General features: G+C 44.9%; 1 protein-coding gene across 1 annotated transcript in view; it reads left to right on the top strand.

The window, feature by feature from the left end:
* Window positions 1-27,055, top strand: part of SETD2 (SET domain containing 2, histone lysine methyltransferase) — a 482,526-nt gene that overhangs the window by 408,612 nt on the left and 46,859 nt on the right. Inside the window, 1 exon segment of the mRNA XM_030196916.1 lies at window positions 20,636-20,716. Within this exon segment, the coding sequence (XP_030052776.1) occupies window positions 20,636-20,716 (81 nt within the window).

The raw sequence follows: 27,055 nt of genomic DNA, 5'->3' as shown, positions 1-27,055 counted from the left end.
TGAAGGTTATAGCAGCTGCTTTTCAGCTGCCACCTTGGAGCCAGGTGTGTTGGGGATCTGCACTGCTGATGATTCCTTTGGAGTTCATGAATGGAAGGCTTTAAATTTGTGGAATTGGAGGCAGATGTGCAATACATTGACGATGTCTACCCAGCACAGGGCCCCATGGGTAGTCTGTGGGTGCCTCAGGGTAGATTAGGTGACAAGATGTACAAACTTTTTACAGATACAGTTTAACATTGTGGTTCCCAAACTGTGCGCTTTGGCACCCTGGGGTGCCACAGCGAACTCTCAGAGGTGCTGTGACATATTTTCTCCACCTCCCTCCCATCGCAACCCAAGCTACTACTGCTGCTTCTCTAAGTGAGCAGCAGTGGAAAAACAAGCTGCTACCATTGCATGAATGAAGAGTCCTATCTCGCTTTGGCTGTGGCTTGCTGTGCCGCTGCTGTTGGTCTAGAGAAGCAGCAGGGATGGCAAGCTGCATTGGGGAGAAGATAGAAGTAAGGAAAATTCATCCAGCCCCTTCCTTCTGGCTTTCATTGGCATTGTCTTCCTGCCAGCCGTGGCGCATGTTCTCTTCCCTTCCTGGTAGTGGTTTCTGGGTACCTCCAGCCCTTCTTGCCATTTCCACCTTGGAATGAAGCCGCCTTTGTTCAGAGACAGGGGCACAGCACCAAGGGGCGTGAGCTGAGACCCACGCGCACTGCATATCAGTGGCGGGCAGAGACCCTCTAGGGTGGAGGCTTCAGGATGCACTCTCATTCCACGCTTTCCCCCGCTGTCATTCTGCCTCACTCCTAGCCCCGGACCACATTCTCTTCTGCTGTCATTCCACCTCACTCCGAGCCCTGGACTGCACTTTCTCCTACTGTCTTTCCACCTTCCAGCCCTGGACCGCACTTTCTCCTACTGTCATTCCGCCTTGCTCCCTGCCCTGGACCGCGCTGTTTCCTACTGTCATTCCGCCTTGCTCCCTGCCCTGGACCGCGCTGTTTCCTACTGTCATTCCGCCATGCTTCCTGCCCCGGACCGCGCTCTCTCCTAGTGTCATTCCGCCATGCTCCCTGCCCTGGACCGCGCTCTCTCCTAGTGTCATTCCGCCTTACTCCCTGCCCTGGACCGCGCTGTTTCCTACTGTCATTCCGCCTTGCTCCCTGCCCTGGACCGCGCTGTTTCCTACTGTCATTCCGCCATGCTTCCTGCCCCGGACCGCGCTCTCTCCTAGTGTCATTCCGCCATGCTCCCTGCCCTGGACCGCGCTCTCTCCTAGTGTCATTCCGCCTTACTCCCTGCCCTGGACCGCGCTCTCTCCTAGTGTCATTCCGTCTTGCTCACTGCCCTGGACTGTGCTGTCTCCTACTGTCATTCCGCCTTACTCCTACCCTGGACCACGCTCTCTCCTACTGTCATTCCGCCTTACTCCTACCCTGGACCACGCTCTCTCCTACTGTCATTCCACTTCACTCCCAGCCCCGGACGGGGCTCTTCCTTCTTGTGCTCTCAGGTGCAGAACAGCCTTATGCTGCACTTGTTCGGCTCATCCCCCACTGGGGTGGCTTTGTAAATTACAGTACTCTTCTGGCCATGGCTGCAGGCCGCTGTCTATCTCTGAAAGTGATTACTTCCAGCTAGAAAGGTGCTCGAATGAATTCTGTGTTCCTTTTTCCGGAGTCTGGCTTGTCAAGAGGGCAGAGGCTAGATGGAAGTGGGGTGACAGAGGGTAGAGACAGGATAGAAGTGAATTGAGAGAGAGAGAGAGAGGGCAGAGGCTGGATGGAAGTGGGGTGAGAGAGAGAGGGCAGAGGCTTGGATGGAAGTGGAGTGAGAGAGAGAGGGCAGAAGCTGGATGGAAGTGGGGTGAGAGAAGGGGCAGAGGCTGTATAAAAGTGAGGAGAGAGGGGGGGCAGAGGATGGATAGAAGTGGGGGGAGAGAGACAGCAGAGGCTGGATGGAAGTGGAGAGAGAGAGGGCATCCCCATACCAACAAAGGTAAGACAATACTGTTGGGGGCGGGGGGAGGGAGACTTGAAAGGAAATGTGTAGCCTGGGGGTGCCGTGACCTGACAAAGTTTGGAAGCCACTGCACTAGTGCAATGAAGGACTGGATTACTGAGAGAGAGAATTTCAGTTTCTGAAAAAAACAGTAAAACATTTCAGTGACTTGATTGACTGTGCAGCAGGAAGTATACAGAAAAACTGTGTACTTATAAAATACTGAGTGAAAACGGTTTCCCTTCTTCCTCTCTGTTTTCCACAGATGCTAAACACTGTCCGGATTAAGATTGTTTCCAGTTTGTTTTTCTTCTTCGTTTTAATGTCATTCATCAAACTGAATCCCCTTTCGCAGTCAACCACTGGAAGCTAGAAAAGTGTCACAAACATCTAGTACAGCGCACCCTGGTGCGCCGCAGAAAATTCTCAGGGATGCTGCAGCGCATCGCTCCCTACATTCTCCTCCCACAGGTCCAGCATCTGCCACTTCCTGCTTCTTCCCCCGCCACCGCTGCAGTGTTTGCAGCTTACATTTTGGGGCTGTCCGCGATTCACACAGGCACTACAGGGACTTCCCTCTGCCACATCCGACCCTCGCAACAGGAAGTTGCATCAGAGAGGGCTGGATGCAGCAGACTGGGAAGGCCCTGGAGTGCCTGTGTGAATCGCGGATGGCCCAAAAATGTAGCTGCAAGCATTGCAGCAGCGGCAGGAGAAGGAAATGGCTGCAATCCTGGTCCTGCAGAAAGGAAGGCAGCAGTGTGCTTGTGTGAGAGGAGGAGGCTGCAGGGAGGCAGAGGTGTGCTGGTGTGAGAGGAGGGGGCTGCAGGGAGGCAGAGGTGTGAGAGGAGGGGCCTGCATGGAGGCAGAGGTGTGCTGGTGTGAGAGATGGGGGCTTCAGGGAAGGGAGACCCATGTTACCGGGAGGGGGAGCTCCGTGAACCGAAAAAGTTTGGAAACCTGATCTACTAGAAGATAAAGTTCAATAAACCATTCCTGTTGGTGTGTGGAAATTAGTATATCCTGAAATATTTTTAGTAATTCACTTTTCATTTCTTCAGATATAAGTAGCTTAAATTCTGAATACTGTTCACAGACTTCTTTTCAAAAGAGGTTTAATCTTTATTAAACAAAGTGCAGTATTTGCTAGCCAGTCTGGTAAGCTGCTAATGTCCAGAGGTATACTTTGTAACATACTTTGTATTGTATCTATGATACTTTGTACCATACTCTGTAAGCCGCACTGAACCTGCTATCGAGCGGGAAAGAGTGGGGTATAAATGCTACAAATAAATAAATAAAATCCATATTGGAGTAGCAAATCAGTCTTTATCAAACACAGACCATTCTTGCAGTTCATGGTCAGGAACTCTTTTATCCATACGATCATACATCTGCTTAAAAAACTGAAGAATGCAAGTTATATTAGCAGGTGCACTGAAAGATGACATCAATTCTAGTGCAGCTTCAATGAAATAAACTTTTTCTCCAAGATACTGCGACCTTAGCTTCGTGATTTTTGCTTTTGCGAACTTAAATGCTTCCATAGTTGTCAAGGAACTTTGAAGAGTTTTGCAGAGGTCTGCTAGTTAACTTAGGTTCTCATTTTTAAAGCATATAACGCAGTAATCTATGTAACTTTGTAAGTCTATGTGCTTAGAAAATGACTCTCTATCTGTTCATTAAGATTAACCAGTGATACATGATATTCTATTTTCTGTAATTTGTCAAGGTAGTATTTATATACCCCAGATCATTGTTTTTATCAACTTGTTCTTTGAAATATTCTACAAGTACATCATAGTTCTTGACTAAAGCAGTTAGAGCAAAATTCTGGATAACCATCTGACCCTGTTCAGATGTTTAAATGAAATAGCTTCTGCTGCCTTTAGCAATTTAATGAAACTTCACCTTTCTCACACTAGATCTGAAAAACATTATATAGATGGTGCATATGAATATTCCAGTATCCCTCATTTCTCCAAGGACAAGCAGGCCATATTCTCACATGTGGGTTACTTCATCCACGTTGCCCGATGCGGAGCTTAAACAAGCTAGTATGGCTTTAAGAACATTCACAGCTTCCCCACTGCATATGCGCGAGTGCCTCTCCACCTGCCACAAGAGTACAGGACCATCGGTGTCTTCTCATCTGCAGTGAGTGCGATTTTCCGCACTAATCACAACTTCTGGTGCACCTTGAATATTGTGTTCAGTTCTGGTCACCGCATCTTAAAAAAGATATAGCGGAATTAGAAAAGGTACAGAGAAGGGCGAAAAAAATGATAAAGGGGATGTGACAACGTCCCTGTGAGAAAAGGCTAAAGCAGCTAGGGCTCTTCAGCTTGGAGAAAAGATGGCTGAGGGGGAGATATGATAGAGGTCTATAAAATAATGAGTGGGTAGATGTGAATCGCTTGTTTACTTTTTCCAAAAATACCAGGACTAGGGGCATTCAATGAAGCTACAAAGTAGTAAATTTAAAACAAATCTGAGAACATTTTTCTTCACTCGAACGTGTAATTCTCCGAGGACAAGCAGGCTGCTTGTTCTCATGAATGGGTGACGTCCACGGCAGCCCCTCCGATCGGAGATCTTCACTAGCAACAGCGTTTGCTAGCCCTCGCGTGCGCATGCACCGTGCGCATCTGTGACCATCTTCCCGCCCGAACGTGCTCGTGTTCGTCAGTCTTCTTTTTTTCCGCGGCTCAGGACGGCTGTTTTTCGGTCGGTCTGTGCCCCAAGGAGACCCCTTGCGTCTTTTCGCCGCGTTCTTCTGTTCGGAAGTGTCCGGTTTTTGTCTTTTCCGTCGTGTGTCTCTTAGTTTTAAAAAAAAAAAAAAACTTCCCTTACAATGAGTTTTTTCCCGTAAGTTTCCTTTCGTTGTTGGGCGCGGCCTTTTTCGCCGCCCGTATAGGTTTTTTCTAACTTTTTTGGTGCCATTAGCCATCATCGCGAATTTTGACTTCGCCGGCGTGATTTTTCTGCCCATGTCCTCAAAGCCTGCCAGCGGCTTCAAAAAGTGCACCCAGTGCAACCAGACTATCTCCCTCACTGACAGGCACGTTTCGTGCCTTCAGTGTCTGGGGGCCGGGCATCGCCCCCAAGCCTGTACTCTCTGCCTTCTCTTGAAGAAGCAGACTCAGGCGGCGAGATTGGCCCAGTGGAATCTGTTGTACAGGGCCTCGTCCGGTGCTTCAACATCTTCAGTACCGAGGTCATCGTCCGGTGTGTCAACGTCTGCGGTACCCAGCTCTTCTGTCGGTGATCCAGCGTCTACGATACCGAGGTCATCAGTGGTATCGATGTCGTTGGAGGGTGCTTCGTCTTCCGGAGTGCAGGTGAGGGCTGTCCATTCCCCTGCTGGTGGCGGTGAGCCCTCGAGTAGGTCTCCGCCTGCCTCGAGGGCTCCTGCGGTACAGGGGGTGCATCAGTCCCACATGGCTGAGAGGCCTGTCTCAGACACTGAGAGTGGATGAGCATCGAGTGGGTCTCCACCTGCCTCAACGCCGACCAATGTACAGGCTCCTGGGACAAGTCAGCATCAGACCCGACCCTGAGGTGGCATGGTGATTAGATGTCGTGCTCGTCAGCACTAAGGAGCATCAGTGACCAACATCAGGCATAAGCCAAGAAGCATCAGCATCGATCCCCCTCAACGAACGGTGCTGGGAGCTCCGGGGCACCAAGGGATTCGGTTCCTGAGAAGCACTGGCACCGGGAGGACTGCTTCCCCTCCATACAGGAGGTGTCGATGCATGGGTCTTGACACAACCAGTCTCCAGGATTCAGGAAAACAACTGGTTATGCTCTCTAGACTTAAAAGGATGCTTACACTTATATCCCAATACTTCAGGTCACAAGAAATGTCTTTGGTTTCGGCTGGGGACACATCACTTCCAGTACTAAGTGTTGCCTTTTGGCCTCTCATCGGCTCCCAGTGTGTTGCAAGTGTCTTGCAGTAGTTGCAGTGTTGCTACGCAGACTGGGAGTCCATGTGTTCCCCTTTCTGGGCAATTGACTGGTGAAGAGAGCGTCCGAAGGATAGTGCTCAGAGAACTAGTCAGGTATCAGATCTACTAGGGTTTGTTTTAAACTACCCTAAGTCTCATCTCCATCCCATTCAGCAATTGGAGTTCATCGAAGCCTTGCTAGACACGCAGAAGTCGCAGGCTTTTCTCCCTGCGCCAAGGGTGGACACTCCTGTCACTCTTGCCATTCAGGTCCGAGCCAGCCGGCAGGTCACATCACGTAAGATGTTGAGATTCTTAGGCCACGTGGCGTCCACAGTCCATGTCATGTCCATGACATGTCTTCACATGAGAACTGCCCAGTGGTCCCCAGCTTCCCTGTGGCGCAAAGCCTTGGAGAACCTAACAGATGTCATCCAAGTAACACCAGAGTTGATTCAGTCTCTTCTTTGGTGGACAATTCGGGCCAATTTGATTGTGGGACTTCAATTCCAAATTCCTCAGCTCCAGAAGGTGCTGACAACGGACACACCTGGCTGGGGTAGGGAGCTCCATGTAGATGGGCTTTACACCCAGGGTGCTTGGTCAGCTCAGGAGTCAGATCTTCAAATCAACCTCCTGGAGCTCCGGGCAATCTAGAACGTACTAGAGGCTTTCAGAGATTGGCTGTCCAACCAAAATGTACTCATTCAAATGGGCATTCAGGTTGCAGTGTACTACACCAACGAGCAAGGGGGGTACTGGATCACGGCCACTGTGTCAGGAGGCTGTCCAGATATGGCACTGGGAAGTCCAGCATGGGATGCCCCTCAAGGCCACTTAACCTAATGGGAAAATATAACAGCCTGGCCAACAGACTGAGTTAGGGTCATGCAACTGCATGAGTAGTCACTCAACATGGGCGTTGCCCGTGAGAGCTTCCAAGTATGGGACACCCCCTTCATGGATCTCTTTGCTACTCCAGTCACAAAGACCCTCAGTTCTGCTCCAGGCCCACGACAGACGAATGTCAGAGACCTTTCTTCTTCATTGGGGCACCAATCTTATGTACACGTATCCACCCATCCCTCTTGTGGGGAAGACTTTGCTTAAACACAAGCAAGACCAAGAAATCATGATCCTGATCGCTTCTTACTGGCCCAAGCAGATCTGGTTCCCTCTTCTTCTGGAGTTGTCCTCCGAAGGAGATTGGAGTGTTTTCTGACCCTCATCACGCAGAACTAGGAATCTCTTCTACATTCCAACCTCCAGTCTCTGGCCCTCACAGCATGGATGTTGAGAGTTTAGAATTTTCTTCCTTGCATCTTCCTGAGGGTGTTTCCAGATTATTGCTGACTTCCAGGAAATATACCACTAAGTGATGTTACTTTTTCAAGTGGAGAAGGTTTGCCGTCTACTGTGAGGGCAGGCTCCTAGATCCTATTTCCTGCCCTACACAGACCCTGCTTGAATACCTTCTTCACCTCTCTGAGTCTGGTCTCAAGATCAACTCTGTAAGGGTTCACCTTCGATTAGTGTTGACCATCGCCATGTAGATGGCATGCCCATCTCTGGATGCTCTCCAGTTCGCTTTCTGAGAGGTTTGCTTTTCATAAAGCGCCCCGTCAAACCTCCGCCTGTGTCATAAGACCTCAACATTGTCCTCGCCCAGCTGATGAAAGCTCCTTTCGAGCTGCTGGATTCTTGTCATCTGAAGTAATTGACCTGGATGGTTCTGTTTTTGGCGACTGTTACTTCAGCTCGTGGGGTCAGTGAGCTTCAGGCCCTAGTGGCAGATCCACCTCGCACTAAATGTTATCATAACACAGTAGTTCTCCACACGCACCCTAAGTTCCTGCCTAAGGTTGTATCAGAATTCCATGTGAACCAGTTGATCATTCTTCCAACATTCTTTCCTAAACCTCATGCCCATCCTGGTGAAAATGTACTGCGTACCTTGGACTGATTTCCATCTGAACCAGTCTATTTTCTTGCCAACATTCTTAACCTCGACCTCATGCCCATCCTTAAGAGAGCGCCTTGCACACCTTGGACTGGCATTTTACTTGGAGCAACTAAGCCTCACAGACAGTCCACCCAAATTTTTGTTTCTTTTGATCCCAACAATATGGGGGTCGCCATTGGGGAAACACGCAATCTCTAATTGGATGGTAGATTGCATTTCTTTCACTTTTGCCCAGACTAGGCTGACCCTTGAGGGTCATGTCAAGGCTCGCCATAGCTGAGTCAGTAGCCCACTTGCAGTCGGTCTCCATTGAAGAAATTTGCAAGGCTTCAACATGGTCTTCAGTCCACACATTCACATCTCATTACTTACTTGAGCTGGACCCCGATGCAACAGTCAGTATGGTCAGACATTACTTCAGAATTTGTTTGGGGTGTAGAATACAACTCCGCCCTCCTAGGCCCATTTTATTCGGTTCCAGGCTGCACTCTCACTCAGATTGTATATGTTAATCAGTGTTATGTCCTTGCCGTTGCAAGGCCCAGTTGACCTACGGTTGTTTTCAGTGAGCCTGGTAGCTAGGGATTCCCCAGTTGTGAAAATTATAGGCCTGCTTGTCCTCGGAGAAAGCAAAGTTACTTACCTGTAGCAGGTGTTCTCCGAGGACAGCAGGCCTTATATTCTCACAAACCCTCCCACATCCCCTAGGAGTTGGCTCCTCTTTTTTCATATGCTAGAGTATTGAACTGGCAGTCCCATGCTCTTGTGGCAGGAGGGAAGACACTCGTGCATGAGCAGTGATCAAGTCTCTTGCTCCACAAAGCTCTTTTCAGCTTGATATAAGCCCTGAACTGGGCAATGCGGATCACGTTATCCACTTGTGAGAATATATGCCTTGCTGTCCTCAGAAAATACCTACTGCTATGGTATTGAAATCACAAACCGGGCAGTCAGCAATTCACCTCGGTGCCAAACACTTATAGGCAGTCATATTTGATGGAAAAGTGGTTTTATAATTTTGGCTGACATATAGTCACATTCATTGATAATACTTGATTAAACCCAGTTCAGCAATATAGCTAAATTACAACATTTTACTCTGTATCAAACTTCAGATGTCTTTCCCTCCCCCTGTGATACTCATAGTACATTGTATTTGATGGAAGTAAACCACTGCCGGGCAGACTTCTTAACTAGTGGAGTTGCCATCTAAGCACTGTTAAGTTTTTGTTTTGATTCCATTCTCATAAGCACATAAGCACCGCCATACTGGGGAAAGACCAAGGGTCCATCAAGCCCAGCATCCTGTCTCCGACAGCGACCAATCCAGGCTTCAAGAACCCGGCAACCCCCCCCCCCCCCCCCCCCCAAAAAAAAAAAAAAAAAATTAACAATGTTCAGTGGACTTTTCTCTCAGGAATCTGTCCAAACCCCCTTTAAATTCCGTAAGGCCAGCTGCTGTCACTACATTCTCTGGCAACGAGTTCCAGAGTCTAACTACACGCTGAGTAAAGAAAACTTTTCTCCTATTTGTTTTAAATCTACCATATTCTAGCTTCATCTTCTGTCCCCTGGTTTTGTTGTTGTTTGAAAGTGTAAACAAACACTTCACATCTCTCCGCTCTACTCCGCTCATTATCTTGTAGACTTCTATCATATCACCCCTCAGCCGCCTTTTCTCCAAGCTGAAGAGCCCTAACCTTCTCAGCCTTTTCTCATAGGGAAGTCATTCCATTCCCGTTATCATTTTCGTCGCCCTTCTCTGCACCTTTTCTAATTCCTTTATATCTTTTTTGAGATGCGGCGACCAGAATTGGACACAATACTCGAGGTGCGGTCGCACCATGGAGCGATACAACGGCATTATAACATCCTCGTGTTTGTTTTCCATCCCTTTCCTAATAATACTCAACATTCTGTGTGCTTTCTTAGCCGCGGCAGCACACTGGGCAGACGTTTTTAACGTCTTATCAACGATGACTCCCAGATCCCTTTCTAGGTCCGTAACTCCTAACACGGAACCTTGCATGACATAGCTGTAATTCGGGTTCCTCTTACCCACATGCATCACTTTGCTGTTGTCAACATTGAACTTCATCTGCCACTTGGACGCCCAGTCCCCCAGTCTCACGAGGTCCTCCTGTAATCTTTCACACTCCTCCTGCGACTTGACGACCCTGAATAATTTTGTGTCATCTGCGAATTTAATTACCTCACTAGTTACTCCCATCTCTAGGTCATTTATAAATATGTTAAAAAGCAGCAGTCCCAACACAGACCCCTGCGGGACCCCACTAACTACCCTTCGCCACTGAGAATACTGACCATTCAACCCTACTCTGCTTCCTATCTTTCAACCAGCTCTTTTCATATAGGGATCTTTTGTGCTTATCCCACACATTTTTTAGTTCAATGACTATTTTTGTTTCTACCTTCTCTGGAAGGGATATTCTAGGCAGATTATACCACCTTCTCTGTGAAAAGTGCTTCCTGATGTTACCCCTAAGTCAACCCCCTTGCATCCTCAGGTTATGCCCACTAAGTTCTGCTTCCCCAACTCCAGAAAAGATTTGTTTATATATTAATATATTCAGGTTATCAAAACTCCTCTCGTACGTCTTTTCGTGTAAACTGCTTCTAGTCCTCTTATATCCTAAGTGAGATACAGCCTCCAAAACTAAACACAATACTCCAAGTGAGGCCTCACCAACAATTTGTTACAATAATGAAGCCACTTTAAAGGAGAGGTAGCCTGATGGCAGAACTAAGCTTCTCTGTTTTCATATACTGTGAATGTTGCCTTGCATATATCATTCTTTAATTTTTTGCTCCTGCCTTCCTAAATGGTACTGCTACCAGGTCACAAGTGGTTCTTGTTCAGACCTGTTCACCTCTGTTTACATATGGAATGCAATTTGCATGTTATGCAGCCAGCTTCACCTCAGCTGGCATCAGCATTTCAAAAGAAGATAGAGCGGGGTATAAATGCTACAAATAAATAAATAAAAGCGCATGGTTCGGGATAAAGTATTTTTCAAAGATATCACCAAAACAGGGAAGAGAGGGATCCTGATAGTGAGGTTGCAAAAGAGACCATAGTAGATCAGGTGTCCTTAAATAAAAGTAAAAAAAAACAGACAAAAGATTGCAAATTAATACTGTCAAGTACTGAGCATGATGTAAATAGGAACATCAAACAGTTAGAAATGTCTATATGCGAATGCCAGGAGCCTAAGAAGTAAGATGGGAGAGTTGGAATATATTGCACTAAATGAAAAATTAGATATAATAGGCATCTTTGAGACCTGGTGGAAGGAGGATAACCAGTGGGACACTGTCATACCGGGGTACAAATTATATCGTAGTGATAGGGTGGATCGAATTGGTGGAGGGGTAGCATTGTATATTAACGAGAGCCTTGAATGAAATAGATTGAAAATTCTGCAGGAAACAAAACACTTCTTGGAATCACTATGGATTGAAATTCCATGTGTAAAGGGGAAAAGGATAGTGGTAGGAGTGTACTACCGTCCACCTGACCAGGATGAACAAAGGGATGCAGAAATGTTAAAGGAAATTAGGGACGCAAACAAACTGGGCAACACAATAATAATGGGTGATTTCAATTACCCCAATTTTGACTGGGTAAATGTAACATCTGGACATGCTAGGGAGGTAAAATTCTTTGATGAAATCAAGGACTGCTTTATGGAGCAGCTGGTACAGGAGCCGACGAGAGAAGGAAAAATTCTAGACCTAGTCCTTAGTGGAGCGCATGATCTGGTGCGGGAGGTAATGGTGCTGGGGCCGCTTGATAATAGTGATCATAATATGACCGGATTTGATATTAGCTTTGAAGTAAGTATACTTAGGAAATCAAGTACGTTAGCATTTAACTTTAAAAAAGGAGACTATGATAAAATGAGAAAAACGATGGAAAAAAAACTTAGAGGAGCCGCTGCGAGGGTCAAAAATTTACATCAGGCATGGATGCTGTTCAAAAACATCATCCTGGAAGCCTAGGCCAAATATAAATCTGCGTATTAAAAAAGGAGGACGGAAGACAGCCAGCGTGGTTAAAAAATGAGGTGAAGGAAGCTATTAGAGCTAAAAGAAAATCCTTCAGAAAATGGAAGAAGGAAGAAACAGCATAAGGAATGTCAAGTCAAATGCAAAGCGCTGATAAGGAAGGCAAAGAGGGACTTTGAAAAAAAGATTGTGTTGGAGGCAAAAACACATAGTAAAAAAATTTTTAGGTATATTAAAAGCAGGAAGCCAGCAATAGAGTCGGTTGGACCGCTAGATGACCGAGGAGTAAAAGGGGCGATCAGGGAAGACAAAGCAGTAGTGGAGAGATTAAATGAATTCTTTGCTTCGGTCTTCACCGAGAAAGATTTGGGTGGGATACCGGTGCCAGAAATGGTATTCAAAGCTGACAAGTCGGAGAAACTTAATGAATTCTCTGTAAACGTGGAGGACATAATGGGGCAGTTCTACAAACTGAAGAGTAGCAAATCTCCTGGACCGGATAGTATTCATCCCAGAGTACTGATAGAACTGAAAAATGAACTTGCAGAGTTATTGTTAGAAATATGTAATTTTTCCTTAAAATCAAGCATGGTACCGGAAGATTGGAGGGTGGCCATTGTAACGCCGATTTTTTAAAAAAAGGTTCCAGAGGAGATCCGGGAAATTATAGACCGGTGAGCCTGATGTCGGTGCCGGGCAAAATGGTAGAGACTATTATAAAGAACAAAATCACAGATCATATTCAAAAGCTTGGATTAATGAGACAAAGTCAACATGGATTTAGTGAAGGGAAATCTTGCCTCACCAATCTACTACATTTCTTTGAAGGGGTGAACAAACGTGGATAAAGGGGAGTCGGTTGATATTGTGTATCTGGATTTTCAGAAGGCATTTGACAAAGTACCTCATGAAAGACTCCAGAAGAAGTTGGAGAGTCATGGGATAGGAGGCAGTGTTCTATTGTGGATTAAAAACAGAGGGTAGGGTTAAATGGTCAGTATTCTCAATGGAGAAGGGTAGTTAGTGGGGTTCCCCAGGGGTCTGTGCTGGGACCGCTGCTTTTTAATATTTTTATAAATGACCTAGAGATGGGAGTAACTAGTGAAGTAATTAAATTTGCTGATAACACAAAGTTATTCAAAATCGTTAAATCGCGGGAGGATTGTGAAAAATTACAAGAGGACCTTGGGAGACTGGGTGTCTAAATGGCAGATGATGTTTAATGTGAGCAAGTACAAAGTGATGCATGTGGGAAAGAGGAACCCGAATTATAGCTACGTCATGCAAAGTTCCACGTTAGGAGTCACGGACCAAGAAAGGGATCTAGGTGGCGTCGTTGATGATACGTTGAAACCTTCTGCTCAGTGTGCTGCTGCGGCTAAGAAAGCAAATAGAATTTATTTGGTGCATTTGTATCCCACATTTTCCCACCTATTTGCAGGCTTAATGTGGCTTACAATGTTCCTTCATGGCATTTGCCACTCCAGAGTAGAAAGGTACAGTTGATATTAAATAGAGAACAGGATGACATAATAGATTATGTGAATAACATAATGGATCGTCATTACAGAGTAAAAGAGACAATTGATATTACCTAAAGAATATTGATGACCTCGTGGAGTAAACAGATAGATTAATAGAACGTCATTTCAGAGTATAGATGCAATTTGTATACTACAGAGAATATAGATGATCTACAAGAACTAACCAATAAGCATAGGGAGAAAACATTTTGGATATCAAGTAATAGGTGATGTATTACAGTTCCTATTATGGGCCGTTGTGGTATGCCTTGTTGAAGAGATAGGACTTAAGTGATTTGAGAAAGTTGATTAGGTTGTAAATTATTTTCAAGTCCATTGGCAATGCATTCCACAGCTGCGTGCTTGTATAGGAGAAGCTAGATGCATGTGTTAGTTTGTATTTTAGTCCTCTGCAACTGGGGAACTGAAGATTTAGGAATGTGCGTGCTGATCTTTTATCATTTCTGGATGGCAAATCAATAAGGTCTGTCATATAGGCCAGAGCATCTCCGTGGAGGATTTTGTGAACCAGAGTACAGACCTTAAACGTAATACATTCTTTAAGTGGAAGCCAGTGTAGCTTTTCTCTTAGGGGTTTGGCGCTTTCATATTTTGTTTTACCGAATATGAGTCTGGCAGCTGTGTTTTGGGATGTTTGTAGTTTCTTGATGAGTTGCTCTTTACAGCCAACATATAGTGCATTGCAGTAGTCTAGATGACTTAGCACCATTGACTGTACCAGGTTATGAAAGATGTTCTTAGGAAGAAAGGTTTTACTCTTTTTAGTTTCCACATAGAGTGGAACATCTTCCTTGTTGTGTTTTTCACATGGTTTTCAAGTGTGGGATTCTGGTCAGAGGTAACTCCAAGATTTTTCAGGGTTTCTGACATGGGATGGGAGAAGTTTGGTGTGGTTATAGTGGTGAATTTACTTGTGTTGTATTGAGATGTGAGTATGAGGCATTGTGTTTTTTCTGCATTAAGTTTTAATTGAAATGCATCCGCCCATGAGTGCATGATTTGGAAGCTGTGGTTGATGACATTAGTGATTTCCTTTAGGTCATGTTTGAACGGAATGATAGGTGGTATTAGGAAAGGAATGAAAAACAAAAATGAGGATGTTATAATGCCTTTGTATCACACCATGGTGCGACCGCACCTCGAATATTGTGTTCAATTCTGGCCGCCATATCTCAAAAAAGATATAGTGGAATTAGAAAAGGTGCAGAGAAGGGCGACTAAAATGATAAAGGGGATGGGACGACTTCCCTATGAGGAAAGGCTAAAGCGGCTAGGGCTCTTCAGCTTGGAGAAAAGGCGGTTGAGGGGAGATATGATAGAGGTCTATAAAATGATGAGTGATGTGGAACGGGTTGATGTGAAGCGTCTGTTTACACTTTCCAAAAATACTAGGACTAGGGGACATGCGATGAAGATACAATGTAGTAAATTTAAAATGAATCGGAGAAAATATTGCTTCACTCAATGTGTAATTAAATTCTGGAATTCGTTGCCAGAGAATGTGGTAAAGGAGGTTAGCTTAGCGCAGTTTAAAAAAGGTTTGGACAGCTTCCTAAAGAAAAAGTCCATAGACCACTATTTCTGGGATTAGCAGTATAGAATGTTTTGTACTTTTTTGGGATCTTGCCAGGTATTTGTGACCTGGATTGGCCACTGTTGGAAACAGGATGCTGGGCTTGATGGACCTTTGGTCTTTCCCAGTATGGCAATACTTATGTACTTATGTTTTTAAAGCTTCAGATTCTCTGGTTGGAGAATTCTAATTAGCTTGGCCCAGACTGAACAAGTTGTACGTTTGACTAGGATTTTGTGTTACCAATGTTGTTCATAGTGAAGACTAAAATCCAAAGCCCTCAAGTCACCCTGCAGGAAGAAGCATACTACAAGACTTTATCCATATCTACTGGCCTATATCCAGATTCCAGTATATGAGCAATAGATATCATTTTATAGTTATTCTCTGGGATTTCAAGACTTACTAGCTGAAGAATCTCTGAGCTGTTGGCAGCAAGTCTACCCTATGTTTAATAGCAAAGAGAGAGAGCAAGTTTTAAGCACATTCTCCAAGCAAAGCTGATAGAGGGTCTGTGTAGAGTTTGTTTTGCAGCCTTTGCTTTATATCTTTCTGTAGCTTTTCTGCTTTTACCTTCCGAATACAAAGCAAAAATTAAGCCATCTGTTCTCAATTATCAACTGTTTGAACAGGATACTGTAGATGAGAAAAGAGAACCGAGGCACTTTGATGTTTAGCCAGTGAGTAAATTGTACAAATATATTAATTCTCTTCATCCTAGAATGTATCTTTTGTAAACTTGTTCTAAATAGAAATGGAAGGAAAAAAAATCCTTTGAAATGAGTTTTTGTCTTTTGAGGGCAGGAGTGGTAGTAGTGTGATCCCTATATTTCATTATACTGTATGAATATGGGGTTTGTACATACAGTGGCTTTTGGATCCCTTGGCCCTGAGGTTTATGGTTAGATTAGGGAGGATCCATTATTTTAGTTCCTTTTTCTCCACTGTGACAGCTATGACTATGACACTAACAGGGCCACTTCAACAATTTAAGTGGTCCTGGGTGAATTATTGTGTATGGCTCCCTTTAACCTGTTGCTGTAGCTTTTCTCCTCTGTGCTGGTTAATGGAAGAACTGCTGCCCACCATCAGTACTCCTGTACTGTTTGCCCCAGTGCAGACACGCTTTTACAATCATCTGGCTCACACATGCCCATGCAAGTGCACATAGATTCGGCCAACTCACACCTCTGTTCGTTCATTCTATTTTTATTTTTTGTTACATTTGTGCCCCACGCTTTCCCACTCATGGCAGGTTCAATGCGGCTTACATGGGGCAATGGAGGGTTAAGTGACTTGCCCAGAGTCACAAGGAGCTGCCTGTGCCTGAAGTTGGAATCGAACTCAGTTCCTCAGTTCCCCAGGACCAAAATCCACCACCCTAACCACTAGGCCACTCCACTCCTACACATCTACACTGGCTACCAGTTCACTACCATATCCCTTTTAAAATCCTTTATCTAACCCATAAGGCTTATCACATAAGACAGCCAATATATTTGACTACTCTCATAATCCCCTCTACCCCTTCTTGGGCTCTTAGGTCATTAAATTCCCAGCACTTGGTCCTCCCTAATGCCAGACAAGCTCATTATGAATTAACCAGAACCTCTGGTTTTTATTTTATGACCACAAAACAGTAGAATGACTTCCCACCCCTCCAGTATTCAATCAGAGTAATCATTTCTCAAATTTAAAATTGCTCTAAAAAAAACCCCCACTTTTTCAGCATGGCCTTCAGCTGTCAGCCAGCAAGGTTTGAATCCTAGGGCCTACATAGAGAGTCACATTTTTATTTGTTCTCTCTGTTATGTGTTTGATTTTATCTATTAAGTCCTCTGACATTCTTTTCTAATAATGTGTTTTAATTTTATCTTTGTAAACTGCCTTCGCTTGCTGGATTAGGCAGTATATGAAAGTGCAGTTTAAGGCATCTTCAGCCTCATGTCCTGCATGGGCTGGCACAATCATGGTTTTAAGGACCTTGAGCTATGGAAAAGGCAGGTACAAAGTTTATTGGTCACCCTAGGGGGGCTATCAGTCTTGTGCCCACCCTATCCCCAGTTAAATTTCAGGCCTATAGGGCTGTCTCCTGTAGGCAGAAGATGAAGTGTTATGGTAGTAAAGTAAGCAATGTAAACAACAATGTCAGCAAATCACTTCTTACCAACAAAATAGGAAGTGAGACTAAACAAGACACTAAACAGAAATGTAGATGGAAAGCAATGACCACAAACGCATGCAGTCTAAGCAACAAAGTTCTTGATCTGCAAGCCCTGATGTTAGCGGCAGACTTAGATATTGTTGCTGTCACGGAGACATGGTTCAGTGAGTGCCATTAATGAGAAGCAAACATACCGGTCTGTAATCTATTTAGGAAGGATAGAGATGGTCAAAGATTGCTGACCTGAACATGTATACCCTGGAGGAAAGGAGAAACAGGGGTGATATGATACAGACGTTCAAATATTTGAAAGGTATTAATCTGCAAACGAACCTTTTCCGGAGATACGAAGGCGGTAGAACGAGAGGACATGCAATGAGATTGAAGGGGGGCAGACAAAAGAAAAATGTCAGGAAGTATTTCTTCACGGAGAGAGTGGTGGATGCTTGGAATGCCCTCCCGCGGGAGGTGGTGGAGATGAAAACGGTAACGGAATTCAAGCATGCGTGGGATAAACATAAAGGAATCCTGTTCAGAAGGAATGGATCCTCAGGAGCTTAACCGAGATTGGATAGCAGAGCTGGTAGTGGGAGGCGGGGCTGGAGGTTGGGAGGCGGGGATAGTGCTGGGCAGACTTATACGGTCTGTGCCAGAACCAGTGGTGGGAGGCAGGACTGGAGGTTGGGAGGCAGGGATAGTGCTGGGCAGACTTATACGGTCTGTGCCAGAGCCGGTGGTTGGGAGGAGGGGATAGTGCTGGGCAGACTTATACGGTCTGTGCCCTGAAGAGCATAGGTACAAATCAAAGTAGGGTATACATAAAAGTAGCACACATGAGTTGTCTTGTTGGGCAGACTAGATGGACCGTGCAGGTCTTTTTTCTGCCGTCATCTACTATGTTACTATTTGGAGGAGTAACATGTGAGAAACAATATCAAAGCGACTGAAATGCAGGGGACCTGGGGAAAGGAAGAAGCAATATGGATTGCCTTGAAAAGAGAAGATGGAAGCTCTGTCCACATGGGTTTTGTCTACAGACCTCCAACACGATCAGTTTAACAGACTCGCTGCACTGTTGATGCTGTCTTATTGTACCTTCTGCTGACATTGCGGTTATTCTCCATATTGTTTAAGCTACCCGTCAAGTTTGTGACACCTGAAGAAGGCACAACGCCGAAACTCGGACTGTGAAGGGTCTGGACAATGTACGTTACTTTTATTGGAGAATAAACTTTTGTTTGAAGACATTGGACTTCTGGTTTTCCTTGGAACTACACCTTCCACTTCTGTTTTGATTATTGTGGAAGTACTTTGTTTGGTTTGGCAATTAAAATGCAATGCAAAGAAGTGCAGAGTGGTGCACTTAGGGAGTAGAAGTCCAAGGGAGCTATATGTGCTATGAGGTGAGAGTCTGATATGCACAGACAGGGAGAGGAACCTTTGGGTGATAGTATCTAAGGATCTGAAGGCGATGAAACAGTGTGACAGGGCGGTGACCATAGCCAGGAGGATGCCAGACTGTATAGAGAGAGGCATAACCAGCAGAAGAAAGGAAGTGTTGATGCCTCTGTACAAATCATTGGTGAGGCCCCACTTGGAGTATTGTGTTCAGTTTTGGAGGCCGTATCTTGATAAAGATGTAAAAAGACTTGAAGTGGTCCAGAGGAAGGTGACAAAAATGATATGGGGCTTGCACCAAAAGACGTATAGGAGACGGAAGACCAACTTGTTACATCAGAACAAGTCTCGCCTTTTTCACAAGATCAAGGATTGTCCATTTTTTGGTGTCTTAAGAACCACTTCCATTTTCTGATCTCCCACAGATGTTGGTACTCCTAACTGGCAGAACAGATATTCTCTTCCAAACCAGAGACAATTATCTGTGTACACATCATGTATGTGTGTGAAACAAAATCTGAATAAGAATGTGTAAAAGGAAGCATACATTTGATGTGTACTAGAAAAGATATTTATTGTAGTGGTTGACGCAGTGCTTTGACTACAGCCTCGAAGGATCTGTTTAGGTCTCGGTTCAGGCATATTTTAAGTTGAGAGAGGAACCGAGTGCTCCTAAGGTGGTACAGCTGTAGTTTGCAACTCAAGTTGCCATTCCTTCCTTCTTGCTATGCTGTACGCCAGAGTAGACTTCCTGAGTCAATATGTCATGCTCTGACCTATTTAGATTCAGGCTAAAAGCCCATTTTTTGAGGCTGCTTTTAATTCTTAACTCCTTATTTGCGTGTTTAATACTCATGTTTTAATAACTCCCATAATGAAATACAAATGATTAGTAATAGTAAGTGGTTACTTGCCTTTGCTTAGTGATCAAGAGATACTGTTATATCCTTTTCACTCCCTTCAGAAGTGCATGTAACGGTGAGAAAATTAAGAAGTAGAGGTGTAGCCTAATGAGTAGAGCAGCAGGCTGAGAACCTGGAATGCCTGGTTCAAATCCCATTGCTGCTCCTTGTGTTATTGAGCAAGTCACCTAACCCTCCATTGCCTCAGAAACAAACTTAGAATGTAAACCGTCCAGGGACTGGAAAATAACTACTGTACTTTAATGGAACTCACCTTGAACTACAACTGAAAAAAAAGGTATGAGCTAAATACAAAATTCCTACCTCTTTCCCTTGAAAATGATGGCTTATCTGACTGTAGAAAGACACATCAACATCCTAGAAATGTGTAGCTGATCAGTCTGTTCCAGAAACAGTTATTTAATTGATGGGAAACTCCATCATCTAGATCAACCATTAAATACAAAGTACTGTAAACAAATAATTGCTTGGTTAGAAAGAGATCCCTAAATCTGGTCCTCAAGGACTGCAACACAGGTTTTCAGGATTTCCACTATGAATATACCTATAATGGAACTAGTGTATACCAAAGATCTCATGCCATATTCATTAGGAAAATCCTGAAACCTCAACTGGTGTGCATCCTTCAAGGACCACTTTTGGAGATCCCTAAATTAGACTGTAATCTCCACAGAGCAAGGGCCATTTCTTATGCATATCCATGTGTGGTACTGCATAATTTTATTAGTGTTGTAGAAATTACTTGTTGTGGTAATGGTAGGAGTGGCATCAACCCTTACAATGCTGCTGTAAGCCTAGCAACCTGTGTTAGCTTCGCATATAAACCATGTTAGTTTAGCAGCTACATTAGGCCTATAAACCTGTTGGGTCTTATGTAGGGCTTCATTGGGCCTAACAGTTCCATCAGTCTTTGTAACAGAGCATCGAGAAATAGGTTTAATTATGTATGAAATTCCTTGAAAATTGTGGTAAATACAAGTACTGTAAAATTAGTAATATTAGTCTCATCAATCATGCTTCAAAAGAACTAATCTCTGAATACTGCTTTCATATGCATCTTACACTTGTTTTTCTTTGTGTGTGTTTTTAACAGTCTTCCCAGAAGCCTAAAACAGCAGAAGCAGACACATCAAGCGAGTTGGCTAAAAAGAGCAAAGAAGTGTTTAGGAAAGAGGTAAGGAAATGCTATAACCTTAATTACCAGGTACGCTGGGCCTATCTGTTTTGGTTTTTGCCTAGGTTAGAAATTGAAGGTTCTTTTCTGCATTAAACTCACTTTCTGGAGGCATCATACAGGATTTTATCTAGCATCAACCTAGCCGTGTCTCCTAGTGATTTTCTGCCTGCAAATCTAGTGGTCAGCCCCTATTTGAACTCTTCTCCCTCTTCTGCACACAGTAGTTAACTCCAGCTTGTCCACTGGTCAAGTTCCCCAGCAATAGAAGGAGGTAATTGTTAGGCCACTGTTAGAAAAGCAGATCCTAATAAAGAAACCTCTGGTTCCACAGAATCGTAACATAGTCCTAACATTGCTTATGAGGTTACCCTTCAAACCTCTGAAATTAGAAGACCAGAAATAAACTAACATGGAAAGTTATATTCTTACTGCCAGTAACTTCAGCCCAAAGAATAAACTTTAAAAAAAAAAACTGATCCTTAATCCCAGTGCCTTAGCAAATTACATTGCAGTTTGAAGCCCTTCTTTCATATCCAAAGTGGCAGAAAAAGTGGTTTCTATACTACTAAATTACTTCCTAACCAAGGTCACACTCCATGCAAAGCAATCTGGTTTTCATCCCACTCATAGTACAGAGACAACTCTGTTGGCCTGGTCAGGGTGAAGCAGCACTTGCAAAGGCCTATTTCCTGAGGTATGTCACAGGAGAGTTTCTTGTATTTTTAAGATTAGGTTTTGTGCACTAAACCCTCTGGGCACCATGGGTGATTCCTGCTTCTTTATCCTGTCTACTTGCTGTTATGGGAGACCTTAAGTTTGTTACCTTTAATGTCAAAGGGCTTAATTCCCTGTTCAAGAGGTAGTGTTTGTTTAAAGAACTACTGAGACTGTCCACTTCTGTCTGGTTTATGCAGGAAACGCACTTACTGAAAAAGGTCTGAGAAACATTTACATCATAAACACTTCTCATATAAGTTTTTTTTGCCTCCTTACCTTTGTAAAAAAAAAAAAAAAGAGGAATGGGAATTTTTATCTTCTACATGCTTTCACCAAAAGTGTTGGATGTTCTCAGGGACCCAAATGGCTGCTACTTAGCGTTGCGGATGGATATCATGGGCACCCATTTCTATATGGAATTGAAACTGGAGCTGTTTAACTGGACAATGGGCATTTGGGTACTTGGTGGGGATTTTAATATGACCCTGAACCCTCATATAGACAACACAATCCAGCAGGCTTATAACATGCAGATCAGGGGGCTCGCCTTAGTTTTCTACCACATATGGTAAGCCATAAAATATTATTACATATTCTAGATTATTTTGGAATTGGAGGTAATGTTCTAAACTGGTTCAAAGGCTTTCTAACTACAAGAACTTATCAAGTAATATCTAATTCGAATATGTCAGCTTCATGGACACCTGAGTGTGGTGTTCCCCAAGGATCTCCACTCTCACCAACCCTCTTTAAGCTAATGATGACACCGCTGGCGAAATCGTTAGCCGATCAAGGCCTTAACCCACACATATATGCAGATGACGTCACAATTTACATCCCGTTTAAACATGATTTAAAAGAAATCACCAAAAACATCAATCACAGTTTCCAAATTATGCACTCATGGACAGATGCATTTCAACTGAAACGTAATGCAGACAAAACACAATGTCTTGTACTTATATCACAATATAATACAAATAACTTTCCCATTTCATATACCCTGAAAATTCTCGGAGTAACCATTGATCAGAATCTCAGACTGGAGAAAACCATGTGAAGACTATAACAAGGAAAATGTCCTACTCAATGTGGAAACTCAAAAGAGTCAAACCTTTCTTCCCTAGGGGAATCTTTCGTAATCTAGTACAATCAATGGTGCTGAGTCATTTAGACTATTGCAATAGCCTTCTAGCTGGCTGTAAAGAACTAATCATCAAAAAATTTCAAACTGCCCAAAACACTGCAGCCAGACTTATATTTGGAAAAACAAAATATGAAAGTGCTAAACTCCTAAGAGAAAGTTTACATTGGCTTCCGCTTAAAGAACGTATAACTTTCAAAATTTGCACTCTGGTGCATAAAATAATTCACGGTGATGCCCCGATCTACATGTTAGACCTTATTGATTTACCACTGAGGAATGCTAAAAGATCAGCACGCACATTCCTAAATCTTCACTTCCCCAGCTGTAAAGGTCTAAAATATAGATTAATACATGCATCCAGCTGTTCATACTTGAGTTTGCAAATGTAGAATGCTATACCACTTGACCTGAAAATAATTCACAACCTAATTAACTTCCGTAAAGCACTGAAGACACATCTGTTTAACATGACATACCACAATGACTCATAATTGAACCATAATTCAACATCATTTACTTAACATTCGGATTATTTTCTCCCTATATTGTTTTGCCTAATTTTATTATGTTATCCGTGTTCAATATGCGATACCTATTGTATGTTTTTCCCTTTTTTACTTGACTGTTCACTTTATCATCCATGTTCTATGTCCATTACCAATTGTATCTTTACTCTGAAATGGCATAAGTCATGACAGAAAATTGTAAGCCACATTGAGCCTGCAAATAGGTGGGAAAATGTGGGATACAAATGCAACAAATTAATAAATAAATATGGGGGTGGAGGATGTCTGCCATCATCAGCATGAGGGTGTTAAGCAATTTACTTTCCATTCACTGCCTCACTCCTCTTCCTCTAGAGTCAACTACTTGTTTATAGATAAGAGCTTTATGGGTGGGGTCAAAGCTTCTGACATCGAGGCCATTGTATGGTCCAATCAAGCCCCCTTGTCGGTACTTTTCATGGGGGGCATTTCATGTTCAGATGGTCCAGTTCTAGAGACTCAATGGAAGTTTGCTAGAGGTGGAGGAGGTGGTTCGTGATCTCAATCAAGCTATTCCTGAATATTTCTTGTTAAATGTTACTCCTGATGTGACACAGGGCACTGCCTGACTTTTAGGCTTTTATTCAGGGTTTTTAAGGCTTTTATTCAGGGCCATTTTCTTTTTCTTTGGGCAAGTAAATTATGGAAGGAACAGGAATGAAAGGACAGAGAGCTTGGTAGGGGTGGGGGGGGGGGGTCTCTCAAGACTACAGAGCTCCAGTATGCTCATAGTCCTAGTCTAGAGTTATCCGCTAAGTTGGGCACTCTCTTCTGAGCTGAAAGAGCTTTGGGTGGGTCAATTTACATATGAGCTACAAAGAACAAAGCAAGTCTACTATGCCAATAAATTGTTGATTCATCAACTAAAGGCTCAGAAATTACATTTCTGTGTTCTTTCTATGATAGATGATTATGGGCATTGAAATTCATGACCCTTCTCAGATGCGTGAGTACTTTCTTAAGTTCTGTCGGATCTTATGTGCATCCAAGTCCCTCATGATACCATCTGAGATACAACAATATTTGGATAATGCTTCTTTTTCCACTTTGAGTCCCAATGGGCGGGTCTATTTAGACCAGGACATTCAGACTCAGGAAGTTGCTGACACTATTAAGCATCTTTTAAACCTGGCAAATCTCCTCGTCTGGATGAATTATCCTCTAAATATTATAAAACTTTTTCTGGGTTTCTGCCTCCCATGCTGACCCAGGTTTTTAATCGGACTCTAACAAAACAGTGGGCATGTAAAACTGTATTCTCTGAGGACAAGCAGGCTGCTTGTTCGCACATGTGGGTGACGTCCACGGCAGCCCCAGGTCCAGAAAATCTTCCTAGCAACAAAGCTTGCTAGAGCGTTGAGCGCGCGGCCATCTTCTCGCCCATCGCACAAGAGTCCTGCTTCAGTCTTCTTTTTTCCGTGGTCAGAGCAGCTGTTTTCCGGTTGCTCTGTTGCCCCAGAGAAGAAGAGCCTTCACTTCGGCGGGTTTTTCGCCGAGTTTTTCTTCATTTGTTCGTGTCAGCTTGCATTTGAGCTGTTCGTCCTTTAAAAAAAAACAACAACTTTCCTTTATTTCATAGTTTGTCCCTATAAGTTTCCTTTCGTTTGTGTGTGCGGCCTTTTTGGCCACCCGTACGGGTTTTCTCCCTTTTTGTGCCCTTCTTTTGGCACCATCGCAAGTTTTGATTCGCCGCCGCTATTTTTCCGTCAATGACATCGAGGATCGCCAGCGGCTTCAAGAAGTGCACTCGGTGCAACTGGGCAGTCTCAGGCACCGACCCACACGCGTGGTGTATTCAGTGCCTTGGGGCCGAGCATCGTCCCGACACGTCTTAGCCTTAAAAAGCAGACACAGGCGTCAAGACAAGCTCAGCGGGAGCGTGTGTTTGTAGCTTTGCCCGGTGCATCGAGGTCGTTGGCGGTGTTGATGTCGGCACTGGGAGAGTGCATCGAAGTCAGGAGCGCAGGTAATGGCTGTCCAGAGACCATCACACAGGCAGCAGTGAGCCATCGAGTGGATCTCCACCTGCCTCAAGAGCTCCTGCGATGCAGGCCCATCGGGACCTACCTCTTTCGGACCCGACCTCGAGGAGGCGTGTGGATTCCACATCCTCCTCGTTGGTACCGAGGGGTACCGGTGACGTGCCTCGAGCGAAGGCGAAGAAGCACTGTCATCGGTCTCCTCGTCACGGTACCGAGAGCTCTGGGGCGTCGAGGGATTCGGCCCCCATGAAGCGTAGACACCGGGAGGACCACTCACTCTCTATTCAAGAGGTGTCGATGCGCTGGTCTCCGGACAGCCCGGTACCGTCTCCTCGTCCTCGGCAGATTCTGGCTTCGACTCCTGCACTGATCCCACAGCCTTTCTCAACAGACACTCTTGACGAGCGCCTCCGAGCCATTCTTCCAGGGATTCTGGAAGGGCTGCTGCGACCGTCTGTTCCGGTACCGGGGGTGCTTGCTCCCATGGTACCGTTGATAGATGCGGCAGCTGGCTTCCCCGCCTGTGGTGAGGTCTCTGCCGTCGGTGCCGCTTGCGGCGTCGGCCTCGGCTGCCACCCAAGTTGACTCCCCGTCGACATCGATGGAGGGAGCTTCATCGCCGCCGGCACGGGAGTCGACGTCTCAACATCGTCCTTGGCATCGAGACGGGCCCAACTTCAGACTGCAATTAGAGAACTCATGTTCGACACCGAGGGAGAGGCCTCATGGGAAGCAGAGGAGGACCCAAGATATTTCTCTTCTGAGGAGTCTTGTGGTCTTCCCTCTGACCCTACTCCTTCGCCAGAGAGAAAGCTTTCTCCCCCGGAGAGTCTGTCTTTCTCTTCCTTTGTGCGGGAAATGTCTGTGGCCGTTCCCTTCCCTGTGGTATCTGAGGATGAGCCCAGGGCCGAGATGTTCGAGGTCCTGGACTATCCTTTGCCACCTAAGGAGTCCTCCACCAAATTTCATCATAACAGAGTAGTCCTCCGCACTCACCCTAAGTTTCTGCCAAAGGTTGTGTCGGAGTTCCATCTGAACCAGTCAATTGTCTTGCCAACATTCTTTCCCCATCCTCATTCCTGCCCTGCTGAACGTCAGCTGCACACATTGGACTGCAAGAGAGCATTGGCCTTCTATCTGGAGCGGACACAGCCCAACAGACAGTCCGCCCAATTGTTTGTTACTTTTGATCCCAACAGGAGGGGAGTGGCTGTAGGAAAACGCACCATATCCAATTGGCTAGCAGATTGCATTTCCTTCACTTACGCCCAGGCTGGGCTGACTCTTGAGGGCCATGTCACGGCTCATAGTGTTCGAGCCATGGCAGCGTCAGTGGCCAACTTGAAGTCAGCCACTATTGAAGAGATTTGCAAAGCTGCGACGTGGTCATCTGTCCACACATTCACATCTCATTACTGCCTTCAGCAGGATACCAGACACGACAGTCGGTTCGGGCAGTCGGTGCTGCAGAATCTGTTTGGGGTTTAGAATCCAACTCCACCCCCCTAGGTCCATTTTTATTCTGTTCCAGGCTGCACTCTCAGTTAGTTGGTTATGGTTATAGGTCAATCTCAGTTATGTCCTCGCCGTTGCGAGGCCCAGTTGACAAATGTTTGCTGTTTTGAGTGAGCCTGGGGGCTAGGGATACCTTATCAGTGAGAACAAGCAGCCTGCTTGTCCTCGGAGAAAGCGAGGTTACTAACCTGTAATAGGTATTCTCCGAGGACAGCAGGCTGATTGTTCTCACAATCCCGCTCTCCTCCCCTTTGGAGTTGTGTCTTCCCTTGTCTTTGCTTTATACTGGACTGAGGAGCATGCAGTAGCGGGCGGGAAGACGGTCGCGCATGCGCGATGCATGCGGATCTCGCGAGAGCTAGCAAACTTCTGTTGCTAGGAAGATCTTCCGATCCTGGGGCTGCCGTGGACGTCACCCATCAGTGAGAAC

This window comes from Microcaecilia unicolor, chromosome 1 (assembly GCF_901765095.1).
Source record: "Microcaecilia unicolor chromosome 1, aMicUni1.1, whole genome shotgun sequence".
Lineage (NCBI taxonomy): Eukaryota > Metazoa > Chordata > Amphibia > Gymnophiona > Siphonopidae > Microcaecilia > Microcaecilia unicolor.
The sequence above is the reverse complement of the archived record's forward strand: the minus strand, read 5'-3'. Positions and strand labels throughout refer to the sequence as shown.